Source organism: Cyclopterus lumpus, chromosome 11 (assembly GCF_009769545.1).
Source record: "Cyclopterus lumpus isolate fCycLum1 chromosome 11, fCycLum1.pri, whole genome shotgun sequence".
NCBI classification, from domain to species: Eukaryota; Metazoa; Chordata; class Actinopteri; order Perciformes; family Cyclopteridae; genus Cyclopterus; species Cyclopterus lumpus.
The window spans coordinates 19,668,081-19,687,314 of record NC_046976.1 but is presented as its reverse complement, the minus strand read 5'-3'; the positions used below and the strand labels follow the sequence as shown (position 1 = coordinate 19,687,314).

Genomic DNA, 19,234 nt, shown 5'->3' with positions numbered 1-19,234 from the left:
TAACCCAGACTTCTAGATCGGGTATTCAACGCGAATAATCCGGATTGTAGGCTCGAACCGGAATCAGGACCCCCCCCTCCCCCCTTGTTTTAGAGTCCCCCCTCCGAGACTCTCGCGCTGCGGGCTGGTCCGGTGACGCGGATTAAAAACGGTGCTCCGCGGGCCCCAAAAAATCGAAAGCACCAATAACAATCTCCAATGGAATATTACAGTAAACCGAATAATGAGGATGACACGTTATGAATATAGACACGATGTGGCTCTAAAGCCGCAAACACACCGCGGCTCGCTGCAGCAAAAGGAGATGAGTTTACTTTTTACGCAGGGATCAAATGATGCGCACTATAATAATAAAATGATGTTTATTCTGCCTTAGAATTAAGCGTTTGCGAGATATTTTGCAGCCGTAATAAAAAAAACATGTATATATATATATATATATATATATATATATATATATATATGAGCACCGTACCTGGCCGTGAGAGGAGGACACAGTAACTTTGGCACCCGGCGGGGAGGTGACAGGAGCGGCGTGTCGAGCGGATCCACCAGCGACTGACTGACTGACTGCGGCGTTCAAGGACCGGAGTGTCTGTAGGAGAGGAGCCCGCCCGGGCTGCCGTAAGGACCGGAGTAGAGACGCAGCGGAACATTTAAACCGTCCTGGATCAATCGGATGGAGACTAAAGTGTTTTTAATGCCTTTTAGTTCACTTTAAACAACAACGCATCCTCCCGACGGCACTGTGTCCTGGTCCGGACATGTTTTTAATTAACGTTGCAATAAAAATCTAATTAAAATATAAATCAAAATGATCATATACGAGTTTTAAGTTGATTTAATGGTGTTAAACTAAACTTTAACTTCTTACCTGTCGAACTCAAATGTCGTTTTAATAGTTAAAGTGAGCTTTGCCTTCCTATTGTCCATATTGTCCTGGACCATAACTTATTAACGATATTAACTTGTTCCAGGGTCACCAAAGTTACCATCAATGCTGTGCACACATCCGGGACAGTTCAGTCCTTTCACAATAAGACATCACGCTTCAACAACTCCAAACTATGCAATAAAAGCTGCTTAATTTCCATTTGAATGCATGTTATTTTATAATATTTGTTTTATAATACTCTCTCTTGCAAAACACCAGCTGATGCATGGAACATAAGAGTTATATTACTACTAAAAACATTGTTAAAGCAAAAGTGATTTTTTTTTGGGGGGGGGGGGGGGGGTCATGTCTATATTTGATTTAAATTCACTACAGACACTCGACAAATTAAATAAATAAATAATTTAAATAAAATATATTTTTTTAGGACATTTTTGGAACTTGGTACATGACACAATCTGTGTAGTAAAAAAATAAAAATATTTCCTCACTAATATAGGCTACACTTTGAAATGCAGTTGCCTCAGTTTAAGCGTGTACCTTATATAGACTGTTCATAGGTAAATATAATGACAGCTTCCCTTATATTTCTTCCTTTAAATCTGCTTTCTATTTTATTCATCTATTCGTATTCTATTCTAACTTTGAATATCAGTCCATCATGTTTCCGCATGTCTGATGGGGAGAAAGAGTGAAGTGAATTAAGTGGAGAGAGACGAATGATGGATGCAACGTTATCAAGAGAGAACAATAATGTAATTATTACAAATTAACTTTATATTCTGCACAAAACCTAATTTAACAGCTCCGGGGTGAATGTGTTTGAATATTTGACTAAAATACAGACAAAAGAAAGAAAAAGTTTAATATAAAAAACCTATTAAATAGATTATTTCCAGTACAAACGACATCATCGCCTTTCCACAAACTAGAGGACTTTATTATCATGTGTAGCGCAACCAGACAGTTCAGTTCAATAAGGTTCAGTGATATATATATAAAAAAGAAAAAGGTATTCTAATCACTATTTGTGATCGGTTGGACGTAGCGGTTCGCCGTGGAGGCTGATGGACGGCGGGCGGCGTCCAGTTCCAGGTGAAGGGCGAGCGGGGGTCGAGGGAAGGAAGCGGCGCTTCACTCCTTGGAGCACATGTGCAGGACGAGGTCGCACACGCGGTGGCTGTAGGCGAACTCGTTGTCGTACCTGCGGGAGAATATACGAGATATTTATGAACGGGGGGGGGACGCAAGAGAAATATGTATATATATTTATTTTAAAAAAGGCTTTAAAATGTTTTTTTCAGTGCAGGAATGTGCGTGTTTTAAGGAATGGAAATAAATGCTTTTAAGTGTTTCAGGAAATGAACTTTAACGAAGAAGCAGTGACGCGTCTTTAATAAATGTTGAGTTTATTATAATTAACTTAATTGGATAATTGGAAATTCACTTCCATCCTCCGTTGCTCATCATATGAAGAATATTTTATTACATATTTGTCAAATTAATGTTTAAAAAAGTGACCTAGTGTCACAGCAATGGACGCGAACCCTCATTTGTTGTGTTGTGTATCATGAACATAGTTATCTTTGTTTCCTAAAGGACACAGAAGTCCAATGAGGACTTCCTTTGGGCCCTTCGTGCTCTCTGACCCGCTCACCATGAAACCAGCTTCACGAAGTGCTCGTTGAGGGCGATGCCGGCGCCGGCGTCGAAGATGGAGGAGCGAGTGTCGCCGTTGAAGTCTGTGGACACGACCTGAGCGGAAAGAGAGAGAGAGGAACGGGTCAGGAAACCGGCTGCAGTTGGAACACCTGCAGGCGCGTGTGCTGCCCTCTAGTGGCTCACACGCGGCCCTACGCCCTCTCTGGTGCCTTCACACAGGTGTAATATTACACACCTGGTCCTCCGTGTAGCCCAGGATTCCCTTCATGGGTCCGTCGGCGGCGGCCTTGATCACCTTCTTGATGTCGTCGTACTTGGCCTGAAGGACGACATGTTTGAAGTCAAACGAGGATTTACGTGTCACGGGGCGATGAAACTGAAAGGTCAGGGGTCAAACCGATGAAGCTTCAGGGTTACGTGTCATTAAGGTGAAGAGATACTCACGGGCTTCTCCAGGCGGACCGTCAGGTCAACCACGGACACGTTGGGGGTCGGCACGCGGAAAGCCATGCCGGTCAGTTTGCTGGAGGAGGAAGAGGAAGAGGAAGAGGAAGAGGAAGAGGAAGGAGAAGGAGAAGGAGAAGGAGAGGAAGAGGCAGAGGAAGGAGAAGGAGAAGGAGAGGGAGAGGAAGAGGAAGGGGAAGGGGAAGGAGGAGAGGAAGAGGAAGAGGAGAGAAAGGAGAAGGAGAAGGAGAGGAAGAGGAAGAGGAAGAGGAGAGGAAGGAGAAGGAGAGGAAGGGGAAGGGGAAGGGGAAGGGGAAGGGGAAGGAGGAGAGGAAGAGGAAGAGGAGAGAAAGGAGAAGGAGAGGAAGAGGAAGGAGAGGAAGAGGAAGAGGAAGGAGAGGAAGTGGAAGAGGAAGAGGAGAGGAAGGAGGAAGAGGAAGAGGCAGAGGAAGGAGAAGGAGAGGAAGAGGAAGAGGAGAGGAAGGAGAAGGAGAGGAAGAGGAAGAGGAAGGAGAAGGAGAAGGAGAGGAAGAGGAAGAGGAGAGGAAGAGGAGAGGAAGGAGAAGGAGAAGGAGAGGAAGAGGAAGAGGCAGAGGAAGAGGAAGGGGAAGGAGAAGGAGAAGGAGAGGAAGAGGAAGAGGAAGAGGAAGAGGAGAGGAAGAGGAAGGAGAAGGAGAAGGAGAAGGAGAAGAAGAAGAAGAAGAGAGTCAGAAGCGTCCCTTTAAACCTTGTGTTCCAGAGCTTGTTTCTTTTAAATAAGTCATTCAGCTTCTTCGTTGTATTCATGAATGGATGCTTCGCTGTACTTTTTTGGGGGGAGGGGAGGCGGGGGCCTAACGTTCACACCACGTACCCGTTGAGCTCGGGGACGACCTTGCCCACGGCCTTGGCGGCGCCGGTGGAGGCGGGGATGATGTTCTGGAGGCGCCGCGTCCGTCCCTCCACAGCTTGCCGGAGGGTCCGTCCACGGTCTTCTGGGTGGCGGTGATGGCGTGGACGGTGCTCTGGGGGGGGGGGGGGGGGGGGGGGGGGGGGGGGGGGGGGGGGGGGGGGGGGGGGGGGGGGGTACATTAGATACATCCTTTGTGGGTCGAAAGGAGATCCTTGAGGGTTAAATATTGTGTGTGTTTCCTTTCTACTCTTTTTATTGTGTGTCTCTATCTAGTTTTATTGTAGTTTTCTTTGAAATAAAATACATTTTATTGTATTTTATTTGCCCTGTGCATGTGGTTTGTTTCTTAGTTTTTGTGTTAAATAATACAATATAATAAGAAATAAATGCGGTATTTTATTTGCAGAAAGCTGGTCTGATCCGTTTGGTTCTTCTTCAACACTACGTATGAATAAATATAATTAAATAAAATAAAGTTTCAAATAAATAAAACATTTGCTTTTAATAAATGCAGAAAATAAGTTTTTTTTTTCTTGGGTTTTAGGGCTTTTTGTGAAGATAAAAATGATAAATATATAATAAATAAATATAATCTATCTCATAGTAAACAAATCTGTGACCATTTGACTACAAAGTAAAGGAGCTCTTCACCATGAGGCCCTCCACGATGCCGAAGTTGTCGTTGATGACCTTGGCGATGGGCGCCAGGCAGTTGGTGGTGCAGGAGGCGTTGCTACGGAGACGGAGACCAGTCACAACCAGCACAGAAAGGCATTCCAGATGTTCTCCCGACGCCCGACTCACCTCACGACCTTCATGGAGTTGTCGTACTTCTCGTGGTTGACGCCCATGACGAACATGGGGGCGTCGGCGCTGGGGGCGGAGATCACCACCCTCTTGGCTCCGCCCTTCAGGTGAGCCTGGTTGACGGACACGCGAGAGGGGCCAATGAGGTGGTTTCGGGGGGAAAACTCAGCTCGATTTTTAAAATGAAGACGGCTTTAAATCTTTAAAGCTGAAACTGTTTACTAGGAACTCACGGAGGCTTTCTCGATGGTGGTGAACACACCGGTGGACTCCACGACGTAGTCGGCGCCGGCGTCGCTCCACTTGATGTTGGCGGGGTCCTTCCTGTCGGGGGCATCAGAGAGGTTTTAAACTGATGTAAAAAAAGATGTGACTGTAATAATTATATATTAGTGGGCGTACTCGTGGAAGACCGTGATGTGCATGCCGCCGATGACCAGCTTTGCCGTCCTCGGCCTTCACCTCTCCGTGCTTCCACACGCCGTGGGTGGAGTCGTACTTGAACATGTAGACCTGCAAAGACGACGGGGGGAAGATGGGAAGCAGAAGCTCTGGATGAATTTTGGAAATCTTTTTTTTCTTCTTCTTCTCTCAGAAGAAACGAGGTGACAAACAGGAAGTCCTCTCACCATGTATTCCAGGTCGATGAAGGGGTCGTTGATGGCCACCACCTCCACTTTGCCCCCTGCGCCGGCGGCTCGGGTCACCAGACGGCCGATACGTCCGAATCTGAAGCGCAGGGGGAGGAGAAGAGGCGCTTGAGACGTGGACAAAAGACGTCTCTTTGTATCGTTTCATAGAAGCGACGGCTTCACCTCCCCTCTCCGACCAGCAGGCGGCACTGTGAGCCAAACTAAGAAGGGAGGCGCGGCGGAGGGGGGGACGGCAGGGGGACGGTAACCCTTCACTGAAGATAGCAATGGCCGGCAGCTGAGAGACTAAATATGGCGGCCGTCACGGGGGTCACGGGGGTCACGGGGGTCACAGGGGTCACGGGGGTCATTTAAAAGTGCTGCTGTTGTAGTCTCGGGACAGTTTGACAATCACTGCATGCCCAAATAAGAGCCCCCCTCTATCTGAAGGAGAAGGTCAGGGGTCAACCAGGACGTTAAAATGTCCTTGAGGATTCATTCTGACATGTGTTCGCTTTATAAGACGATACAACACTCCTTGAAATGGTTTTCAGTAGAACCTTATGGGTGGGTTCTGTGGATCCATTGTGTTATAGAAACCTGGGTGAGCTCTAGAAGAAAGCTTTGGGATATGAAAAGGGGTTATCGGTAGAACGCCCTGGTTCGGTTCTTGTAGCAAGCTTAGAAAGTGGAAAGGTTCTGGATAGAACCTCTCAGAGGGTTCTGGGTGGAACCATTACACCATTACACCTGAGATGAGTCCGCTAAAGAACCTCTCATAGAGGGTTCTTGGTGGAACCATTACACCTGAGATGAGTCCTCTATAGAACCTCTCACAGAGGGTTCTGGATAAAACCATTACACCTGAGATGAGTCCTCTATAGAACCTCTCACAGAGGGTTCTGGATAAAACCATTACACCTGAGATGAGTTCTCAATAGAACCTTTCATAGAGGGTTCCGGGTGGAACGATAACACCAGAGATGAGTCCTCTATAGAACCTCTCATAGAGGGTTCTGTGTGGAACCATTACACCTGAGATGAGTCCTCTATAGAACTTCTCATAGAGGGTTCTGTAGAACCTCTCATAGAGGGTTCTGTGTGGAACCATTACACCAGAGAGGAGTCTCTATAGAACCTCTCATAGAGGGTTCTTGGTGGAACCATAATACCTGAGATGAGTCCTCTATAGAACCTCTCATAGAGGGTTCTGTGTGGAACCATTACACCTGAGATGAGTCCTCTATAGAACCTCTCATAGAGGGTTATGTAGAACCTCTCATAGAGGGTTCTGTGTGGAACCATTACACCAGAGAGGAGTCTCTATAGAACCTCTCATAGAGGGTTCTTGGTGGAACCATTATACCTGAGATGAGTCCTCTATAGAACCTCTCATAGAGGGTTCTTGGTGGAACCATTACACCTGAGATGAGTCCTCTATAGAACCTCTCATAGAGGGTTCTGTGTGGAACCATTACACCTGAGATGAGTCCTCTATAGAACCTCTCACAGAGGGTTCTGTGTGGAACCATTACACCAGAGATGAGCCCTTTATAGAACCTCTCATAGAGGGTTCTGTGTGGAACCATTACACCAGAGATGAGTCCTCTATAGAACCTCTCATAGAGGGTTCTGTGTGGAACCATTACACCTGAGATGAGTCCTCTATAGAACCTCTCACAGAGGGTTCTGTGTGGAACCATTACACCAGAGATGAGCCCTTTATAGAACCTCTCATAGAGGGTTCTGTGTGGAACCATTACACCTGAGATGAGTCCTCTATAGAACCTCTCATAGAGGGTTCTGTGTGGAACCATTACACCAGAGATGAGTCCTCTATAGAACCTCTCACAGAGGGTTCTGTGTGGAACCATTACACCAGAGATGAGTCCTCTATAGAACCTCTCACAGAGGGTTCTGCGTGTCAGCGCACGTTAGAGTCTCGCTCGGTTCCACCAAACAGCCAGAAGGCCCGAATGGAGCCCGTCTTCTGTTCCCGAGGCTCAGTGTCGGATAAGTTAAAGGTTAGAGGGTTAAAAATAGACAAAGAGGAGAATAAAAGGAATGCGACAGCTGAGGAGAGGAGTGATACGGAGGGAGAGGAGATTGGGGGGGGGGGGGGGGGGGGGGGGGGGGGGTGTTGAGGAACCGTGAGACCAGCGGACTAAAAATAACCAGAGAATAGGCGGGTCCTGTCCGGAGTCAGGCCCCGCCCCCCAAACCGCATTTTTGAGATAGAAAAGAGCCTCGATAATAAACAAGAGTTTTTCAGGAATATTGTCGGATAATCAAAGTTTTTGCATTTTTTAAATTATATTATTTTACGTTCATTTGTGATAAAAAATGTATTCATTGGGCGCATTGTAGTTCAGTGACGCTTTACATTCATGCAATTTAGTTAATTTAATGCATTTGATGTAACTTTTAAGGCTTGAAGGCTGCACTGTTATGTAGAGATGCAACTAACTAATGTTTTGTATTAATTGGACTTTTTAACGCTCACGATGGAAGTGATTTAGGAAATGGAGGCTGCAGTCCACCAAGAGGGGGGCGGGGCTCTATTTTTTCTTCCGGAGATTTTTACGTTTCGCCACGATTTTATTTATAATGTCACGAACGAAGGAAAAGAGTTTTCAGAAATGTCCTAAAGCTAAATTATTCTTAAAAAATAATCAGCACGTGAATCAATTAAAAACAAAATCATCATTACATGATGCGTACAGTATTAAATCCTCAAAGTCACATTTTGTATTTATTTTGGAGCAAATTGGCAATAAAATCCCGTCTAATAATAATAATAATAATAATGCATTTAATTTATACAGCGCTTTTCAAGGTACTCAAAGACACTTTACATAACATATTTAAAACATCCTAAAAGCTATACAATAAAAACAGTAAGAACATTAAATAAAGCAGTTCTGAACAACGACAAATAAAACCCCTTTAAAGTTTCCCAGTGCATCACAGACTGATTCCTGCAGTAATTATGAACGCTTTGGTCCTGAAGGTGGAAAATGAACTTAAATCTGAATTAGATCATTATTAAAAGAAGCAAACTCACCCGTTGATTCCAATCTTCACCATTTTGTCTGATATGTTCTAGTCCTCACTGGAAAAGAGACGCGAGACACGTTCAATGCACATTTAATCATCGTTAGAAGATGCAAAAAGAAAGAAAGAAATTTACAATCGTCCCAAACTTTAATTAAAAATGGCATAAACACTTTAGAAATACTGAATTTTGAACAGAAATTCACTTTTTAAAGCTGCGTACAAGTTGCAAAAGCAGATTTTTTTTTCTACAGTTTGTTGCATAAAAAACTAAACTAGAGTTAATAGTCTGAAAACGAGTTGGTTCATAAAGTACCGTTTGTGAAGGCACGTTCAGTCTGTCTGTCCTCGGCGGGGGAGAAGTGAGAGCGGGGGTCGAGCTCGAGGACTCAGAGCCATATATTACCACCCCCCCCCCTCCGCCCCCCAGAATGTCAAGGTCGCGTGGAGCTGCCTGTCAATCCCTGGAGTCACAAGGTTTACAGCAGAGTCTTTTTACACCAGAAGAAAGGCGATACAAAAGAAATAAACTCAAGTAAAACATTCGACTTGTGTGTGCGACTCATAATGGACTTTTTATTTACTTATTTCTCCTATGAAATGCAAAAACATTCATAAAAGAAAAGTAGTTCCAGGGGATAAACAATGTGGTTGCTTTAAAAAGAAAAGTGATATTCAACACGTTCCTCCCACAAACTCCGACTAAATTAAAATCATAAATAATCTCACACACATATTTTCTTTTAGCATATCTTAGCATCCCCCCCCCCCCCGGTCACATGACGCTCGCTGCTACGTGAACCACTGCATGCGAAGAGGAAGGAGGTGGAGAGGAAGAGGACCCGGCAGGTTCACTCTTTCAGTTCAGGGGGAGGGGAGGAGTTTAGGAGTCATGCTAACATGCTAGCATTTTCTATTTAAATGAAAAATCCAATATATTGCCAAGAATACATTCTGCACGAATTTGGTTGAAAACCGTATTACAACATAATTTCCCAGACAATTCATTTTTGAAGTTCGTTAAATCCCCAGAATTAGCCGTCGCCATCTTGGATTTTGGCCGTCGCCATCTTGTTTTTTTTGCAACCAGAAGTGGACAACTGAACCCTTGAAAAGACATTTTTATGCGACCGACATGTTACGTGAAGACACGTTGTGAAAGAATTGAAGTTGAAAGACGAAAACACGGACAAGTAGAGTCATTTATATAGACTTCTATACAACCAGAGGAGTCGCCCCCTGGTGGTCAGGAGAGGAGAATGCAGCTTTAACACATGAAGCATAGACTTCTATACAACCAGAGGAGTCGCCCCCTGGTGGTCAGGACAGAGAATGCAGCTTTAACCCATGAAGCATAGACTTCTATACAACCAGAGGAGTCGCCCCCTGGTGGTCAGGAGAGAGAATGCAGCTTTAACACATGAAGCGTAGACTTCTATACAACCAGAGGAGTCGCCCCCTGGTGGTCAGGAGAGAGAATGCAGCTTTAATACACGAAGCATAGACTTCTATACAACCAGAGGAGCCGCCCCCTGGTGGTCAGGAGAGAGAATGCAGCTTTAACACATGAAGCATAGACTTCTATACAACCAGAGGAGCCGCCCCCTGGTGGTCAGGAGAGAGAATGCAGCTTTAAGACGCTTCACAACATCCATCTACAAAAACTAATTCATAAACAATCTGGATATTTATTTTTATTTAAACAAAACCAAACAAAGACAAAATGTCGTTAAGCGTCTGTTGATTGAGAACCGTCTCTCTGAAATCTGCTCCTATCAAAGTCGAATGAGGGATTAAATCTAAACAGTTTCGAGAAGAACGTGGACCCAGAGTTACGTAACACGAAGTCATGCGTGGGATCCGAACCCGAGCGCTCGCGATGCTCGTTTGGCCGACGAAAATACAGTTCTTTAAGTCAGCCGGTGCAGGTTGAAGTAAAGGTCAGCCTATAAATAAGGCGCCCGACCTTCTCGTGCACCGAGCCCGAGCTCCCTACGCCGGGACTCAATATGTCAAAGGGTGTGTCCTTTGGCGGGGCGCTCCATCGTTCGGGAGGTCAAAGGTCAAAGGTCGGGGAACGTCTCTGGAAAAAATAGGACCTTCTCTCTGCAGTTGAGCTAAAACTACGGAAGCCCTGATAGGGCGAAAAAAACAACAATAATATGGTGATTCATATTCTAGATAGTTTTTCTCTCCCGTGTTCATGAATTTATGAACAGTTGAAAAAAAAAAAAAGGCTCTGATTTTATCCGTGAAAACTGTTAAAAATAAATAAGTAAAAAAGGTAAATACCTCTAAAAGCATTTGTGTTTTCTTCCAGGTGAGTTTTAATTCCTCAAGGTGCAGCAGATATTGTGCGTCAGCGAGTTACGTAACATTAACACTCACCTGGAGGAAAACATGAATACCTTTACTTTCATTTAGCGGAGCACTTCTGCCCTGAAATGAGGATTACAACAACAAGAAGCTGCCATTTTTATTTCACCTGTTTCACAATTATCTCTTTGTTTAAAGGAACTTAAAGAAATATCCTGGGAAAAGAAATCCTAATACCTGCTAATACCAAATTAATACCTGTGCTTAAGTCCACAATTTAGATCAAACTTGTTTTTTCTCACTTTTTAAAGGGTTATTATGTGACACTTTTTTTATTCTGGCGTTGAGCGTCACACTCGAACACATCGGCCATTTACGTATTTTTTTAAGTTCAGAAGTCACATGACCTTCTGATTCTGATTGGCACGTGTCACCTCGAGGGCTTCCACCTGACACAGGAATGACCTTTCATGCTAACTTAAAACTCGAAAAGGAAAATAAATGGTTGTTTCACTCGACTTTATAGTGAAGATAGAGAAGCAGCAGGTGTCCTCCCTACCTGGAGGATGAAGAGAGAAGAAGAGTTGAAGGAAAGGTCGGAAGAAGACAAAAAGGAGATGAACAGATTAAAGATGCCTTCGGTCTAGTTGAAGAGGTTTACTTCACCACTTCTCTCTCTCTCTCTCTCTCCCTGCTATGTGGCGCCCTCTAGTGAAAACATCAGGAGACGAACCACCGGCACAGTCTGAGCATCTCGGCTTTGTTGTTGATGAGCCTCTTCATGTTGTTGTTTTGTGTCTCTTTGTCGTTGTGTTGATCTCTTTTTAGTCTTGTTGTGTCTCTTTGTTGCCATGTTATGCTTCTTTGAGATGGTTTTGCGTCTCTTTGTGGTTGTTTTGTGTCTCTTTGTGGATGTTTACCTCTTTTCACGGTTGTTGTTTGTCCCTTTGTGTCTCTCGGTCAGTGTTTTGGTCTATCTGCAGTCTTGTTGTGTCTCTTTGTGGTTGTTTTAACCCTTTTCGTAGTCGTTGTAAGTCTCTTTGTGTCTCTTTACAGCTGCTTTGCTTCTCTCTGTAGTCATGTTATGTCTCTTTGTCGTCATTTTGAGTCATTTATTAGTCTCTTTGTGGTTGTTTAACCTGTTCATAGTCATTGTTAGTCTCTTTGTGGTCGTTTTGTGTCTCTTTGTGGTCGTTTAACCTGTTCGTAGTCATTATTAGTCTCTTTGTGGTCGTTTAACCTGTTTGTAGTCATTATTAGTCTCTTTGTGGTCGTTTAACCTGTTCTTAGTCATTGTTAGTCTCTTTGTGGTCGTTTAACCTGTTCGTAGTCATTGTTAGTCTCTTTGTGGTCGTTTTGTGTCTCTTTGTGGTCGTTTAACCTGTTCATAGTCATTATTAGTCTCTTTGTGGTCGTTTTGTTTCTCTTTGTGGTCGTTTAACCTGTTCGTAGTCATTGTTAGTCTCTTTGTGGTCGTTTCATGTCTCTTTGTGTTTGTTTAACCTTTTCGTAGTCATTGTTAGTCTCTTTGTGGTCGTTTCATGTCTCTTTGTGGTCGTTTAACCTGTTCGTAGTCATTGTTAGTCTCTGTTCGTAGTCATTGTTAGTCTCTTTGTGGTCGTTTCATGTCTCTTTGTGGTTGTTTAACCTGTTCGTAGTCATTGTTAGTCTCTTTGTGGTCGTTTTGTTTCTCTTTGTGGTCGTTTAACCTGTTTTTAGTCATTGTTAGTCTCTATGTGGTCGTTTTATGTCTCTTTGTGGTCGTTTGACCTGTTCGTAGTCATTGTTAGTCTCTTTGTGGTCGTTTCATGTCTCTTTGTGGTCGTTTAACCTGTTCGTAGTCATTGTTAGTCTCTGTTCGTAGTCATTGTTAGTCTCTTTGTGGTCGTTTAACCTGTTCGTAGTCATTGTTAGTCTCTTTGTGGTCGTTTTGTTTCTCTTTGTGGTCGTTTAACCTGTTCGTAGTCATTGTTAGTCTCTATGTGGTCGTTTTATGTCTCTTTGTGGTCGTTTGACCTGTTCGTAGTCATTGTTAGTCTCTTTGTGGTTGTTTTTATGTTTCTTTGTGGTCGTTTGACCTGTTCGTAGTCATTGTTAGTCTCTTTGTGGTCGTTTTTATGTTTCTTTGTGGTCGTTTGACCTGTTCGTAGTCATTGTTAGTCTCTTTGTGGTCGTTTTATGTTTCTTTGTGGTCGTTTGACCTGTTCGTAGTCATTGTTAGTCTCTTTGTGGTCGTTTTATGTTTCTTTGTGGTCGTTTGACCTGTTCGTAGTCATTGTTAGTCTCTTTGTGGTCGTTTTATGTTTCTTTGTGGTCGTTTGACCTGTTCGTAGTCATTGTTAGTCTCTTTGTGGTCGTTTTGTTTCTCTTTGTGGTTGTTTAACCTGTTCGTAGTCATTGTTAGTCTCTTTGTGGTCGTTTTGTTTCTCTTTGTGGTTGTTTAACCTGTTCGTAGTCATTGTTAGTCTCTTTGTGGTCGTTTTATGTTTCTTTGTGGTCGTTTAACCTGTTCGTAGTCATTGTTAGTAGGAGATTGCAGGTCGGCTGACGTTATGATTTCACTCCTGCTGTTGAGTCTGGAACAAAAGAATGAATGAAGGTTTGTGATGACGTCATTAAACGAAGACCCGCGTCGACCTCACAGGGCGCCGTTTAAACCCCGCCTCCTCCTCGCAGGATGAGACCGATCCGTCTGCATCCGACCGGCCTCGTCTGCTCCGCTGGCAGGCGCAGAGGGCGTCGTCCTTGTCTCGTCCTCTGTCACAGGAAGGGGGGGGGGGGGGGGCGCCGACAGAGAGCATGCTGGGAGAACTGGCAGGAAACCAGGTGAGGAGAGGTGAATGAGATGCTGCCGAGGTTTCATTCACCGGCTTGTTTGTGTGTTGGAATCGGAGTGAAAGTTTAAAAAAAAAAACAACAACACAAGAAGAATATTTAAAAAAAATTAATTAATAAAATAAATACGTTATTATTGTTTTATCTTATTTTTATAAAATGTTGAAAAAACAGGAACATTTTCTTCTAATTTTCTCATAATTTCGTTCCCCTTTTGTTCAAATTTGTCTTCCCGAAGACACTTTTTTAAGTTTACGTTAACGAGGTTATAAACCAATTAAAATATAACTAAGCCGAGGATGACGTCAAAAAGGAAAGTGAAGTACTTTTGTCTGTCTGGATTTTCAATATAATAAATCTCCCAGAAATGTTTCTCACACTCAGACCCCTGAAAATCAAGGTGTGCATTAACCTCCAGTAACGAGAACGCACAACAGACACACACCTGCTTATGAATGAGCGCTCCGGTATTTAACTGTGTGTGCAAATAGCAATTTAGCTGAAGAGATTCAAATTTAGATAATTTGAGTAGCCAATTAAAAATGAAGCAGATGAACAGCTGCTCAACGAGAACCAAGTAAAAAAAAAAAAAAAAAGGGACTTTGATGTTTGCTTGAAACGGACCATCAGTTAAGTGGGAGAAAAATAATCCCAAAAGTTATTTTTCAGAGTTTAAGAAAACTCTGGCTATATTAAAAATAAATGACATTATTTTGGGTATTTTGAGCTATGTTGCTTCAGTGTCACGCCTTCTTTCAGACTAGTGGAAAGAAAACATCCACTAAATACTTCTTTTTTTTTTGTGGCAAATCAGAAACCGACCTCACGTCCCGCAGATGACATTTCTGAGTTGTCCCACTCTGCCCAGAGGCAGTGAACGCAACCCCTCGGGAGCCGTTTGTTTGGCTTCCAGAAGCCGGCCGTGAGACCTAAATGCGGCTTCGGGTCCTTTTCACGGCAGCGGGGAGTCGAGCCGCCGGGCCGGCGAGCGGAAAACAAAGAGCATCGATTCTGGTTGTCCAGTGTGAGATCAATAGGCATGGCATTTACTGTGTGTGTGTGTGTGTGTGGGTGTGTGTGTGTATGGGTGTGTGTGTGTGGGTGTGTGTGTGTGGGTGTGTGTGTGTGGACGTCAACATTCATGTCAAGTCAAGTTAAGACTTTTGTGGAGAAATTGTCAATTAGCAAATTAATTATTTTGACTTCACAAGTTTTTGTGAAGTCATAAAGATTTATTTAGTCGATTGGTCAATTAAAATGTTAAATGTTCATGTTAAATGACTATTTTCCAAGAGATTCATGAGCATATGTCTGGTTTTGATCTTTTCTTAAACCGAACCAAGTATTTAATGATCACGTCTTAAACCTAAAGTATTTTACAATCTTTTCCTTAATCTAACCAAGTATTTTACGATTTCTTTTAAAAACCTGAAGTATTATACAATCTTTTATTAAACCTAACAAAGTATTTCACAATAATTTCTAAAACCTGAAGTATTTTACGATCTTTTATTAAACCTAACAAAGGATTTAACAATACTAATGGTATTTGAGAAAGAAGCCCCGTGTACGTCTCTAATAAACACAAACGTAGATATCTCGTACAGATTCATCGTGTGCGTCGTCATGGTGATGTCACGGTGATGTCACGGTGATGTCACGGTGATGTCACGGAGTACTGACACACCCTCAAAGTACACGTCACTGCAAACTTTGACGTCATACGTTGTCGTTATTATGTTGTTATTATTATGATGTCGTTATTATTATGTTGTCGTTATTATTATGTTGTCGTTATTATGTTGTTGTTATTATTATGTTGACACAACTGTAACACGGAGTTCGTACTGAATGACGTAATGTTGCGTAAGAGGAAACCCTGAGTGAGGAAGAGGAGTTACTCTTCTCCAGGCTGCCGAGGACCAGATTACCCAGCTGCCTTCACCTCGTCCTGACCCGGCAGCCACGCACGCACACAGAGACACAGACACACACACAGACAGACACACACACAGACACACACACAGACACAGACACACGCACAGACACACACACACAGACACAGACACACGCACAGACACAGACACAGACAGATACACACAGACACACGCACACACAGACACAGACACAGACACACAGACACAGACACACAGACACAGACACACAGACACACACACAGACACACACACACAGACAGACACAGAGACACAGAGACACAGACACACAGACACACACACACAGACACACACACAGACACAGACACAGACACACAGACACACAGACACACAAACACACACAGACACACAGACACAGACACAGAGACACACACACAGACACAGACACACACAGACACAGACACAGACACAGACACAGACACACAGAGACACAGACACACAGACACAGACACACACACACACACACAGAGACACAGACACACACACACACACAGACACACAGACACACACACAGACACACAGACACAGACACACACACACACAGTTACTCCTGAGGACGCTGAACACCACCTTTCCCTGAACACTCCCTCCAGCTGAAGCTAATCCTAAAGCTAACTTCAAAGCCTGCAGATGAGAGCCGGGGGTTTGATACCTTTTGATGTCCGTCTGCGATTATTCACAGCAAAAAAATGATCCAGAAGAAAGAGAGGAAAACAACATTTAAATGAATAATAGGGAATTCATTTCATGTGGTAAAAACACAATTTTGTTATTACGGTATATATATTTATGTTTTTTAGGCGTAGTTATTTTCTCAAACATTCATCGCCTTATTATATGTTTTCCTTTTCTCCTTTTTTTTTTTAACGTATTTGAAGTTTAATGCACTCAGAGTTGTTTTTAAGGTAAGCGTATTATAATTATAATTATAATCGTACTGTAGCTACAAAACGGAGCAAGTCGTAACGTATTGTAACATAAAAGTAAACCCGAGGCTCATTTCTCCCCTTTTATGAAACCTGACCCTTTGTGTTATATTTGTTTTCACCACTAGATGGCAGCACCCTGCCTCTTTATTCTATTAGCATGTGACGCCGTGACCAACATCATTATTCATTTGGAGTTCTCTCTCTTTTAGCTCTTCTTTTGGTCTCCACCAACTCCTGATTTAAATATCAACACTGAGGGACCTTCTTACGTAACGTTTCACCAGTCAACCCTTTAATTAGAGTTTCACACAGGACACGGACATCGGCCTCCTGGGTTAAAGTCCTCAGTTTAATCCATCCACCACCTTTTAGCACCCTTTATCACCCTTATCACACGTCTTTATACCGCGTTACCTTCTCCATCAAAATATACTCAAACATGTAAACACGGCTGCCGTACCTCAGTCCTATGAAGGTGAATGACTGGTAGCGTTTCCTCACACTTTCTATCCTTGTGAGGACATCCGGCCTGCAGGAGCAAGAGAAGACACCAACACAGAGGTCCACTTCTCACGTGGATTTCTATCCTTGTGAGGACATCCGGCCTGCAGGAGCAAGAGAAGACACCAACACAGAGGTCCACTTCTCACGTGGATTTCTATCCTTGTGAGGACATCCGGCCTGCAGGAGCAAGAGAAGACACCAACACAGAGGTCCACTTCTCACGTGGATTTCTATCCTTGTGAGGACATCCGGCCTGCAGGAGCAAGAGAAGACACCAACACAGAGGTCCACTTCTCACGTGGATTTCTATCCTTGTGAGGACATCCGGCCTGCAGGAGCAAGAGAAGACACCAACACAGAGGTCCACTTCTCACGTGGATTTCTATCCTTGTGAGGACATCCGGCCTGCAGGAGCAAGAGAAGACACCAACACAGAGGTCCACTTCTCACTCTTCACGTGGATTTTGCTGTTCCAAGTAAAAACCTGTCTTCAACACACAACCAACCAGCTGGACAATAGGGATTCATGCATTCACACACACACACACACACACACACACACACACACACACACACACACACACAGCTATAAATAGTGAGCGACGTCTTTGTCTTCAAATGAAGATACGTAACATTTCTCCTTCTTGTCAGCTCTCTCTATTTTTCCAGCTTCTTTCTCATCTCTCTCTCTCCCTCTCTCACCTTACCTCACCCACCTCTCCTCCTCTCCTCCTTCCTGCCTTTCCTTTCCTCTCGTCTCTCTCAGCCAGAATACTAATAAACCTCCTCCTCCCCGCCGTCTTCCCTTTCTCTCTCTCCATCTCAATTATTTTTTATTTCATTCCTACAGAAGCTCATATTTCCCATAAATGTTCTCAGTGCGAACTTGTTGTCCTCGTCTCTCAACGTGACTTTACCCTCTTCCTCCCTTCCTCTTCATCCCTCCATCCTCTTCATCCCTCCATCCCGTCACTCTCTCGGGCAAGTTGTATTTGCATCCACGCTTGCTTGGGTTTTTACCTTCTCAATCCACTACTTCCTTCTTCCCTTTTATTCTGTCCTCCATACAGACACACTACTTCAGTCATATAAGCTCCCCATTTCTTCCCCAAACACAACATTAAATGACTAAATTAAAAATCTACATTTTTGTTGTTGTCATCGGAGGTAACAGCTGTGAATGTTCTCGGAGAGGTCGCATCTCTGACGCATCTCTGATGCATCACCGTGCCATTGTGTTGTCATGGTGATACCCGTCGGTGAATTTATTTAGTGTGTTTGCAGACTCACCACATGACGTTCCATCTATTTGAACCAAAATCAGGCGGCCAACTCCGGGTCTGAAAAGAGAAGACCATCAAAGGGACATGCATTCTCTCTCCTGACCACCAGGGGCCGACTCCTCCGGTTGTATAGAAGTCTATGCTTCATGTGTTAAAGCTGCATTCTCTCTCCTGACCACCAGGGGCCGACTCCTCCGGTTGTATAGAAGTCTATGCTTCATGTGTTAAAGCTGCATTCTCTCTCCTGACCACCAGGGGCCGACTCCTCCGGTTGTATAGAAGTCTATGCTTCATGTGTTAAAGCTGCATTCTCTCTCCTGACCACCAGGGGGCGACTCCTCCGGTTGTATAGAAGTCTATGCTTCATGTGTTAAAGCTGCATTCTCTCTCCTGACCACCAGGGGGCGACTCCTCCGGTTGTATAGAAGTCTATGCTTCATGTGTTAAAGCTGCATTCTCTCTCCTGACCACCAGGGGCCGACTCCTCCGGTTGTATAGAAGTCTATGCTTCATGTGTTAAAGCTGCATTCTCTCTCCTGACCACCAGGGGGCGACTCCTCCGGTTGTATAGAAGTCTATGCTTCATGTGTTAAAGCTGCATTCTCTCTCCTGACCACCAGGGGGCGACTCCTCCGGTTGTATAGAAGTCTATGCTTCATGTGTTAAAGCTGCATTCTCTCTCCTGACCACCAGGGGGTGACTCCTCTGGTTGTATAGAAGTCTATATAAATGACTCTACTTCTCTTGATTTATTCCCTCAGTAAACATTGTAAACATTAGTTTTTGGTCTCAATCTCTAGTTTCAAGTCTTCTTCAATACAGCGTGATGTTCATTTAGTAAATTATGGTCATTTAGAGTCAAACAGACCATAAAGCAGGGTATGCTTTAGGGCGGGGCTACAAGGTGATTGACAGGTCACTAACACGTCGTCGTCCGTTTTTTCTTCTTCCAACTTTAATCATTTCAAAGTGTTTTCCCTTCATGGAAGTTAATTGTAACACTTAAAATGTCTCATTCAGTGTCTC

At 43.8% G+C, this 19,234-nt stretch overlaps 1 protein-coding gene across 1 annotated transcript; it reads right to left on the bottom strand.

The window, feature by feature from the left end:
* Nucleotides 1-1,997: 1,997 nt before the first annotated feature.
* LOC117738814 (glyceraldehyde-3-phosphate dehydrogenase-like) lies at nt 1,998-8,434 on the bottom strand. Its single transcript, XM_034544934.1, is given in 13 exon segments — nt 1,998-2,099; nt 2,553-2,650; nt 2,793-2,876; nt 3,002-3,080; nt 3,855-3,924; nt 3,927-4,005; nt 4,545-4,626; nt 4,698-4,813; nt 4,934-5,024; nt 5,103-5,143; nt 5,145-5,213; nt 5,330-5,429; nt 8,397-8,434. Coding segments are annotated over 13 exon segments (1,002 nt in total). The 5' UTR covers nt 8,420-8,434; the 3' UTR covers nt 1,998-2,029.
* Between the last annotated feature and the right edge of the window lie 10,800 nt (nt 8,435-19,234).